At 43.8% G+C, this 11200-nt stretch overlaps 2 protein-coding genes across 2 annotated transcripts; one reads left to right on the plus strand and one right to left on the minus strand.

The window, feature by feature from the left end:
• Positions 1-547: 547 nt before the first annotated feature.
• LOC138902598 (uncharacterized) lies at positions 548-1750 on the minus strand. The gene has a single exon (XM_070190482.1). The coding sequence runs from the start codon at positions 1748-1750 to the stop codon at positions 548-550; it is 1203 nt and encodes a 400-aa protein (XP_070046583.1).
• A 6947-nt stretch (positions 1751-8697) lies between these two features.
• On the plus strand, positions 8698-9185 carry LOC138902599 (uncharacterized). Its single transcript, XM_070190483.1, has 2 exons — positions 8698-8863; positions 8926-9185. The coding sequence occupies exons 1-2, from the start codon at positions 8698-8700 to the stop codon at positions 9183-9185; spliced, it is 426 nt and encodes a 141-aa protein (XP_070046584.1).
• Positions 9186-11200: the final 2015 nt, after the last annotated feature.

Raw genomic sequence — 11200 nt, forward strand, 5'->3', positions numbered from 1 at the left:
ACTCCATTCATTTGAGGCCTGTATTCTGTGGAATTCTTGTGCTTGATTTTGAAGGTCTCGCACATAGCTTTCATTAGGTCACTGTTGATAATGGTGGCATTGTCGGTGATGATGGACTCTGGAACCCCGAATCGGCAAACAATACGATCTCTAACAAAATCTACGACGACTTTCTTGGTTACAGCTTTGTAGGATGCAGCTTCGACCCATTTTGTGAAGTAGTCTATGGCCACTAAAATGAACCTGTGCCCGTTTGAAGCGGCGAGCTTGATTGGTCCAATGACGTCCATCCCCAAGCGACAAAAGGCCAAGGTGCACTCGTTGCATTGAGTTCATTTGGCGGCACCCGTATCATATCTGCGTGTATTTGGCACTGATGACATTTCTGGACATACCTGACGCAGTCTGTTTCCATAGTCATCCAAAAATAACCTGCCCTCAATATCTTCTTGGCTAAAACGAAACCATTCATGTGTGGTCCGCAAGTTCCAGAGTGTATCTCTTCGAGCAGTTTGGAAGCTTCCTTGGCGTCAACACACTGTAATAATCATAAGTCTGGAGTCCTTCTGTACATAATTCCTCCATTTTGGAAGAAATGGTTGGACAATCTTTGGAGCGTGCGTTTTTGAGTATGATTTGCATGCTCTGGGTACTCTCCTTTTGCCAAGTACTCCTTGATATCATGGAACCATGGATTCCCGTCTGCTTCTTCTTCAACTTGAGCGCAGTAAGCTGGCTGATTATGAATCCTTACCAGAATGGGGTCAATGAAATTCTTGTCCGGATGATGTATCATGGAGGACAAATTGGCCAATGCGTCTGTGAACTCATTCTGGATTCTCGGGACATGTCTAAACTCTATCTTCGTGAACCTCCTCATCATCTCTTGCACATGATATAGATATGGTAATATCTTGGTATTCTTTGTAGCCCATTCTCCCTGCACCTGATGTACCAGCAGATCTGAATCGCCAATTATCAGTAATTCCTGGATATTTATGTCAACGGCCAAATTAAGCCCCAATATGTAAGCCTCATATTCTGCCATATTATTGGTGCACGGAAATCTGAGTTTCGCAGATACCATATAATGTTGGCCCATTTCTAACACCAAAACGGCTCCAATACCCACTCTTTTGAAGTTTGCAGCTCCATCGAAAAACATTCTCCACCCGTCGTAAGCTTCAACGATATCTTCTCCTACGAATGATACTTCTTCATCAGGAAAATACGTTTTTAGTGGTTCGTATTCTCCTCCTACAGAATTTTCCGCAAGATGATTCACTAATGCTTGTCCCTTAATCGCCTTATGAGTCATATAGATGATGTTGAATTCACTCAACAATATCTGCCATTTTGCCAGCTTCCATGCAGGCATGGGTTTCTGGAAGATGTAGTTCAGAGGGTCCATCCTTGATATGAGATATGTGGTATAGGCACAAAAGTAGTGCCTTAACTTCTGGGCTATCCAGGTTAAAGCACAGCAGGTGCGTTCTAGAAAAGAATACTGTACTTTGTAGGGTGTGAATATCTTACTCAGATAGTATATGGCCTGCTCTTTCCTTCCTGTCTCATCGTGTTGTCCCAAGACACAACCGAAAGCCCCATCTAATACGGAGAAATAGAGTAGTAGTGGTCTACCAAGTTCTAGCAGGACCAGGACTAGCGATGTGGACAAATATTCTTTGATTCTGTCAAAAACGTTCTGGCAGTCTTTAGTCCAATTGGTTGCGGCATCCTTCTTTAACATTTTGAAAATCGGCTCACAGATCATGGTTAATTGGGCTATGAAGCGGCTGATGTAATTAAGACGTCCCAAGAAGCTCATCACATCTTTCTTGTTCTTTGGAGGTGACAAATCTTGGATAGCCTTGACCTTTGATGGGTCTAGCTCAATTCCTCAACGGCTGGCGATGAATCCTAATAATTTTCCTGCGGGGACCCTGAAGGCACATTTTGCGGGATTCAATTTCAAATTGTACCTCCGGAGCCGATCAAAGAATTTCCTTAAGTCTGCTATGTGATCTATACTTTTCTTGGATTTGATGATGACATCATCTACATATACCTCTATCTCCTTGTGTATCATGTCGTGGAAAATAGTTGTCATGGCCCTCATATAAGTGGCCCCAGCATTCTTCAGACCAAATGGCATCATTTTAGAGCAGTACACCCCCCATGGTGTGATAAAAGCTGTCTTTTCGGCATCCTTTTCATCTATCCAGATCTGATGATATACCGCGAAGCAATCCACAAAGGATTGGAGTTCATGCTTGGCACAGTTGTCGATTAGTATGTGTATGTTGGGTAACGGGAAATCATCTTTGGGACTTGCTTTGTTTAGGTCCCGATAATTGACGCATATTCTGACTTTCCCATCATCTTCGGAACTGGCACGATGTTAGCCAACCAAGTTGGGTATTCAACCACTCTAAGAACCTTAGCTTTGATCTGCTTGGTGACTTCTTCTTTGATTTTCAAACTCATATCTGGCTTGAACTTTCTGAGCTTCTACTTTACCGGCAGACACATTGGGTTGGTAGGTAGTTTATGAGCCACTAGGGACGTGCTCAAACCGGTCGTATCATCATAGGACCATACAAAGATATTCTCATATTCCTTTAAGAAACGGGTGTATTCTTGTTTCTCTGATGGTGACAGGTGAATGCTTACACGTGTTTCCTTGACTGTTTCGGAGTCTCCTAGATTAACTAATTCAGTCTCGTCCAAATTGGACTTAGGCTTATTTTCAAAGTTTTCCACTTCTCAGACAATTTCCTCGGGTATTATATCCTCTTCCCGATCCTCTGAATCATTATCCTTATGTTGCGTTGTCTCATTACATGTCACAGTCGTAAGTTCATCGGGATAGGTAATAATAATGTTGTAGAGAAAAAACGTAAAGAATAATAATAAATACTAAAAATAGCAATGCATATAGATAAATCTTGAAAATGTCAAATAGGTGCGGCTCGATGACCTGAGCAATTATTTCAAAACAAAACATGCTTAAAACAAAATGCTGAAAACGTCTTAAATGCTCATAAAAATTGCTTTTAAAATAAATGATGCTAATTGCCAGGCTACGCAGGAACTCGATGGGCCCTTGATGGTGCAGCAGTCCAGTTCTCGAGAACATCTCCCTTCTCCACGGTCTGAATAATGAGGCCTTCCTCCTCCTCCTCCTCAAGTATCGCACTGTAATCCATGTCTTCATCATCCAGAAATAGATTTCTTATACCGGCTAGAACTTTATCTTCTTCGGACTCCCACATCATGTCAGCTTGGTGAAATGACTGGCTCAAATGTGGTACTGATTTCTCTAGAGGGTAATAAGGACCACGCCATGGTGGCGATCATTTCTGATACTCGTGCCAGGTGTATTCGTACCCAAGCCCAAAAGTTGTGACGTGACGCTTTAGCTGTATTGGTTTGGTGATCCCCTGGAGATTCTTACCGAGACCTTTGCCAGGCTCATACCCTGTCCATGCCAATATGTCTTCTATCTTACTGCTCCACCATTTTTCCTTTTCAATTTCGTTGATGCGCTCGATGTGATGGTATGTTTCTCCACCCAACTTCCTTCTATTCTCGATGACCGGAACAATTTGACTAGTGTAAATGGGATTACTTCCGTCCCCATGGATGATCACTTCCTAATGGTTCCACTTAAACTTCATGACCTGAAGTAGAGTAGAAGCTACGACCCCAGCGGCATGTATCCAAGGTCGTCCCAACAATAGGTTGTAGGTAGCAGATATGTCCAACACTTGAAACTCAACATCAAACCAGGTTGGGCCAATTTGTATGGCTTCCCCAATTGTGATTCTTTGAGACCCATCAAATGCTTTCACATTCATGCTTCCTGCTCGTATCTCGTGCAGACCTTTACCCAATCTTTTCAGAGTAGTTAGTGGACATATGTTAAGACTCGAACCCCCATCTATCAGGACTCTGGCAATGAACTTATCCTCAAACTGCATTGTGATATGCAGTGCCCTGTTGTGACCTAGTCCTTCTGGTGGTAGCTCGTCTTCATGAAAAGTGATCTTGTGGCTTTCCAACACTTGTCCTATCATATTGGCCATTTCTCCACTGGTAATGTTGTTGGGTACATAAGCCTCATTCAACACTTTTATCAACGCATTCCTATGTGCCTCAAAATTCTGCAGTAGTGTTAAAATGGATATCTGAGCAGGGGTTTTGTACAAATGATCAACCACAGAATACTCCCTTGCTTGCACCTTTATCCAAAGATCATCCGGGCCGGTTTCAATGATGGGCTACCTGGAGGCGGCTTTTTTACTTGTTCCCCCCAAATGCTCGGGCGTGTAAACCCTACCAGTTCTGGTCATACCTTGTGCTGCACCAGTTTCTTCCACTTTCCCCTTTCCTTTCCTTCTTGCTTCTGCAACATAATCCCATGATATAGCATTAAACTTATAAGACGGGGTAGGTGCTACCATCACGGTGAATGGTGTTGTTACCTCAACTTCAATTGGTGCCTGAGTTTATACCATGATAGGTGTGAGAGTGACTGGAGATGTCTCAGGATTATCCCCTTCTCGAATGAGTCCAATTGACCCCTCTAATCCCATTCTTCATCGATCTCTATCATGTTTACCCCTTCGTGTAAGGACCCTTAAAGTTTTTAACCAAAATACTCGGGGTTTTGGGTGCCAAGATAGATTCATGCGTTACTATAGTAGAAATTCTTAGGACCTTTTGGATTGAACAGTACCCTACGGACTGAGAGGAAAATGTTTAGCAGAAGAACGTGTTTCTACGGCCCATTATGCGGCCGCATAATCCATCTGCGGACCGCATAATGGACGCAGAGTGAAGCAGTAAGTTTGGCCAATTTGAGGTCAGTTTTGCGGTCAATTATGCGACCGCATAATCAATATGCAGACTGCATATCGATCACGAAATTCCTCTTGGTTTTCTGCGGAGGGAGTTCTGCAGTGCATTATGCGACCGTAGAACAAGTATGCGGACTGCATACTGGTCGCATACCTGAGCCAAAAGTTTAGGCCCCTGAGGGCCATTTTTGCGGTCACTTTGCGGACCGCATAACCATTATGCGGTCGCATATGTGACCGCATACCTATGTCGGGGCACCATTTTTCTTAATTTAAAACCCGACCCCCATTCCGCTAAAACACCTATTTAGTCTATTTTGAAGCTCATTTCTGATATTTCTAGAGTGAGAGAGAGAGGGTTCTAGAGGGAGGGCCTAATTTTCATTAATTAATCTTCAACCATCACTCAGAGCTTGGAAATATTCAAGTAGAGCACCAAATTCTTCATCCAAAAAGGTAAGACTTCATCACTCCAGCTCTTAATTTCAAACATAGCTATAATGGGGTACTAGTGTGATACTTCATGGGTATAAGGGTGGTTTATCTTGCATGCATGTATGATAAAGAGTGTGGAAAAAAGTGAGCTAGAACCAAGAACGTTTTCCTAATTCTAGGTTCAATTTGTATATTGCAAAAATAAATTAAGGTTGCTAAGGGTTCCGGATAATTGTAGAGTCTAAAGAAGCACAATTGAGGTATGTATGGCTAACTCTCTTCTTCTTAGAATCGTACTCCTGGTGTCCGAATAATTGGTATAAGTTCCAACTTGATCATACTATAATTGTTTGCCTTAGTGTGTTGGATTGAACGATTTATGTTCCCTAATTGTTTTAGATGGTTACCATGTCATCATGCTATTTGAGAACGTAATTATGATTTTCCAAGCTCCTTCCCTTATGTGCACAATGCCTTATGTGATGGTACTTATCGACATGAATGATGGTGTTATTTGGACGAATAAAATGGGAAAGACTTGAATTGTAAAATGTTCCCAAGTGCCAAGAACTAATTAATAAATGAGGTTGTTTGTGCCATGTAACAAAAGATGGGATAGAAATGTGAATTGAGTGAATAATTGAAAGAGCTTATGTCTCAAGTGAGATGGCTTAGCCAATAGGGCCGAGATCGGACGCCATGCTGTACACATGGTGGCAATTGTGTTGGAATTATTGGTTTACATTGTGGATATGGATATGTATCACTTGAGATGGCTTAGCCGGTCAGGCCGAGACTGGACTCCGTGTAAAAACACGGTGGCATTGTGAGTTGTGACTTTGGCACTAAAGATTATTAATCTAAAAAGATGGAAAGATTGAATTGGAAACTATGTGATCCTTACTTGGTGTTTCTTTGTATTTCTATGAAGTACTTATTGATTATTATGACTGCCTTCTCTTTGTTTCACTGTTCATTCTACTAAGATTGGTGTTTGCCTTACATACTAGTACTATTCGACAGGACTAACGTCCCTTTTGCCGTGGGCGCTATATCTTTAAATGGATATAGGTGGTTCCATCGCAGATAGTGCCGATCGCAGATAATGGTGCTCTCTTTCTCTCCTCACAGCAGTCTTGGTGAGCCCCATTTCTCCCAGGGGTCATGTAGTCCTTCTTTTGTATAAGTTTTAATATTTTGAGGTATAGTCCGGGCCTTGTTGGCGGCATTGTCATGTTGCACTTTTGTACTCTTAGAGGCTCCGTAGACGTTTATATGGGTCATGTATATACGTTGGGGTGGTCGTTGGATCGAGTTGTATTTTGGGAACTCAACTATGACATAATGTATATAAGGAAAAAATGAACTAGCAACGTTTATATATTTATATAACTGATCTCTCCCTTGTTTTACGAATGGTGATGCGATCCCTTTTTGGATTATGAATGAGTCGGGTAGGAAAGGTTTAATAGGCTTGCTCGACCAGGTTCACTTGGTTGAGCGCCGGTCGCGCTCCCTGAGGTTGGGGCGTGACAAACTTGGTATCAGAGTCTAAGGTTTTAAAGTGTCCTAGGATGTCTCGGAGCCATGTCTAGTAGAGCCCATCTTATCGGTGTGTTGTTGACCATATCTATAATTAGGGGGCTACTTGGACATTTAGGAATAATACCCTTCATTGTTGTTCTATATCGTGCGATAGAGCGGAATGTGAGGTTGTTCTCCTCTAACTCGTGCATTGTTCTAACTTTCAGTAAATGGCACCTAAGAAGAGAGCGAGAATTGGCCAAGAAGCCAATGCCACCCCAAGAGTGGCTATTGATCCCCTACTTGATAATGCGGGTGAGGATAATTCCCCTACTATCACACTGTCTGATTCGTCTACTCTAGAACAGACTACCCCAATTCCTACACCCGTGGAGGATGCCACAATCCCTCCCGCCGATACACCTGTTCCACCTCCAGCCCCAGCTCCTGGTCCCGGTATTTCCGATGGGGATCTTAGAGGAGCTATTCAGATGCTGACTCAGTTAGTAGCTTCCCAGGCTCAAAGGTCAAATGTTGCACCTACCTCATTCAGCTTGCAAGGAGATTCTTCTAGTTCCAGGGTAAACAGGTTCCTTCAGTTAGACCCTCCAGTGTTCACAGGTACTGATCCCAGGGCAGACCCTCAGGATTTCATTGATAAGATGCATAAGACTCTCTGAGTTATGCGTGCTACTGAGACGGAGGGAGTAGAGTTGGCCTCCTATCGTTTGAAAGGGGTGGCATATTCCTAGTTTGAGATGTGGGAGGATTCCCGTGAGGAGGGGAGCCCTCCGGCGAGATGGAGTGAGTTCGCGGATGCCTTCATAAACCAATTCTTGCCTGCCGAGACTAAGGCAGCCCGTTCTGTGGAGTTTGAGACCCTTAAATAGGGTAGTAAGAATGTGTGGGAGTATCACATAGAGTTCGTACACTTGTCGAAGTATGTTGTTCATATGATGCAGACTTTGGAGGCAAGAGTGCGTCGATTTGTGCAGGGCCTTAGCCCTTTGGTTATTAATGAGGCTGCCACAGCTGCTCTAAATTCTGACATGAACTATGGAAAGATGGTGGCATTTGCCCAAGCTACGGAGGCTCAAAAATTAAAGCTCAAGATGGAACGAGAGGGTAGTAGTAGGGCCCGATCAGTAGGCAACCTTGGGGACTCATTCGGAGGTGGGAGATCAGCTTTTCGGGGAGGATCATCAGGGCCATCCTAGTCTTATTCTCAGTCTTTAGCTAGTGCCCCGCCATCAGGGCACGGTCAGCAGCAGGGGAATCTCTTTAGGCCCGGTCAGGGCAGCAGGGGGTCCCACCATCAGGGCCGATCAGGAGGGAGATTCTAGCAGCAGCAGAGGGCCCCATGCCCTAAGTGTGGGAGGATACATTCGGGAGTCTGCTACCTGGACATGCCAGTATGTTACGGATACGAAATGAGAGGTCATATTCATAGGGAGTGTCGTGCATCCCGTCAAGGTGCAGGCAGGGGCACAGTCAGTCATCCAGTCCTACAGCTGCTGCATCTTCAGCACCCCCTCCAGCTCGAGACTCTCCAGCACCCACAGGGCATGGTGCAGCTAGGGGTGGTGCACAGAGTTCGGGGGGACTCAGCCGATTCTATGCTATGAGTGGTCGACAGAGTGCGGAGGCTTCCCCAGATGTCATCACAGGTATATTGACCGTTCAATCTCATGATGTGTATGCCCTTATTGATCCCGGATCTTCTTTGTCCTATGTTACTCCTTATGTTGCTACGAGCTTTGGGATAGAACCGGAATAGCTTCATGAGCCGTTCTTTGTATCTACCCCAATTGGCGAGTCTATTACGGTCGCACGGGTTTATAGAGATTGTGTTGTCACGGTGCGTGGTCGGGATACCATGGCCAATCTTATTGAACTAGGGATGATTGATTTTGATGTAATAATGGGAATGGACTGGCTCTATTCATGTTTTGCCAAACTCGACTGTCGGACCAGAATTATGAGGCTTGAGTTTCCTAACGAGCCAACTGTTGAGTGGGAGGGGAATAATGCTATGCCAAAAGGTAGGTTTATTTCTTACCTTATGGCCACAAAGATGATCATGAAGGGTATATTTATTATTTAGTCCGAGTTACAGATACCACTGTTGAGGTGCCTACCCTTGAATCTGTACCAATTGTGAATGATTTCCCTGATGTCTTTTCGGATGAACTCCCTGGAATTTCTCCAGACAGGGAGATTGATTTTGGGATTGATATGATGCCAGACACGCAGCCTATATCCATTCCACCTTATAGAATGGCACCGGCAGAATTAAAAGAGCTAAAGGAACAACTGAGGGATTTGATAGAGAGAGGTTTCATCCGACCGAGTGTGTCGCCTTAGGGCGGACCGATTCTCTTTGTGAGAAAGAAAGATGGATCGCTGCAGATGTGTATTGATTACCGGCAACTCAACAAAGTCACAATCAAAAACAAATACCTATTGCCTAGCATAGATGATTTGTTTGAACAATTACAAGGTGCTAAGATCTTCTTCAAAATTGATTTGAGGTTCAGGTACCATCAATTGAAGGAAAGGGAGCAGGATATTCCGAAAACAACTTTCAGAACCCAGTATGGGCACTTTGAATTTTTGGTAATGTCTTTCGGGCTAACAAATGCCTCGGCAGCTTTCATGGATCTTATAAATCGAGTCTTCAGGCCGTTTGTTGACTCCTTTGTGATAGTATTCATTGACGACATCCTTGTATATTAACGAAGTCAAGAGGATCACGCTGACCACCTCAGGGCAGTTCTGCAAACTCTTCATCACCACCACTTGTATGCAAAGTTCTCGAAATGTGAATTTTGGCTTGAATCTGTTACATTCCTGGGTCATGTCGTCTCCGGAGAAGGAATTAAGGTTGATCCTCAAAAGATTACGGCGGTGAAGGATTGGCCTAGACCTACTACTCCTACAAAGATTCGTAGTTTCTTGGGTTTGGCCGGGTATTATAGGAGGTTCATGGAAGGGTTCTCCACTCTTGCCTTTCCATTGACTAAATTGACACAGAAGGCGCTTAAGTTCCAGTGGTCTGATACCTGTGAAAGAAGCTTCCAGGAATTGAAATCAAGATTGACCTCGGCGCCGGTATTGACCCTGCCAGAGGGTACCAAGGGTTTGTGGTGTATTGTGATGCTTCAAGGATCGATCTTGGGTGTGTATTAATGCAACATGGTAAGGTTATAGCATATGCTTCAAGGCAACTTAAGAATCATGAAAAGAACTATCCAACTCATGACTTAGAGCTTGCAGCAGTGGTTTTTGCATTAAACATTTGGCGTCATTATTTGTATAGAGTCCATGTAGATGTATTCACGGACCACAAAAATCTTCAATACATTTTCAAGCAGAAGGAATTGAACTTAAGGCAGAGAAGGTGGCTTGAGTTGCTCAAAGATTATGACATCGACATTTTTGTATCATCCGGGGAAGGCTAATGTGGTGGCGGATGCTCTTAGTCAGAAATCTATGGGTAGTTTGGCTCACTTGGAGGCATATCAAAGGCCCTAGACCCGGGAGGTTCACTAGTTGGCTAGTTTGGGAGTTCGTTTTGCGGACTCTAATGAAGGGGGGGGGTGATTGTGCAAAATAGGGCAGAATCATCGTTTGTGACGGAGGTCAAGGAGAAGCAATACAGTGATCCTGTGTTGGTGCAGCTGAAGGAAAGGATTCATAAACATAAGACTACGGATTTTTCTCTTGGCATGGATGACGGTACATTACGGTACCAAGGACGACTATGTGTTCCAAATGTAGATGGTCTTCGGGAAAGAATCATGGCAGAAGCTTATACTTCTAGATATTCCGTGCACCCAGGCTCTACAAAGATGTATCATGATCTCAAGGAAGTTTACTGGTGGAATGGCATAAAGTGGGGTGTGGCAGACTTTGTGGCAAAATGTTCAAACTGTCAACAAGTGAAGGCCGAGCATCAAAGGTCCGGTGGGTTAGCACAGAGTATAGAAATTCCAATGTGGAAATGGGAAATGATCAATATGGATTTTTTGGTAGGGTTGTCACGCACTCCGTGTAAGTTTGACTCAATTTGGGTGATCGTGGATCGACTCACGAAATCAACACACTTCTTACCAGTTAAATCCACCGACACTACGGAACAATATGCTCAATTGTATATCAAGGAAATAGTCAGCCTTCATGGCACTCCAGTTTCCATCATTTCCAATCGAGGGGCCCAATTTACAGCTAATTTTTGGAAGATATTTCAGCAAGGTTTAGGGTACACAGGTAAATCTTAGCATGACTTTTCATCCACAGACTGACGGGAAAGCAGAGTGGACTATTCAAACGCTTGAGGACATGCTGCGTGCGTGTGTGCTTGACTTTAAGGGTAGATG

Source organism: Nicotiana tomentosiformis, chromosome 12 (assembly GCF_000390325.3).
Source record: "Nicotiana tomentosiformis chromosome 12, ASM39032v3, whole genome shotgun sequence".
Classification (NCBI taxonomy): Eukaryota; Viridiplantae; Streptophyta; class Magnoliopsida; order Solanales; family Solanaceae; genus Nicotiana; species Nicotiana tomentosiformis.

Excerpts from the sequence above, each read along its gene's own strand:
- LOC138902598 (XM_070190482.1), bottom strand. The coding sequence starts at position 1,750 with ATGTTAAAGAAGGATGCCGCAACCAATTGGACTAAAGACTGCCAGAAC.
- LOC138902599 (XM_070190483.1), top strand. The coding sequence starts at position 8,698 with ATGGCCAATCTTATTGAACTAGGGATGATTGATTTTGATGTAATAATG. Across the intron at positions 8,864-8,925 it reads GAATAATGCTATGCCAAAAG|TCCGAGTTACAGATACCACT; the intron begins GTAGGTTTATTT and ends TTTATTATTTAG.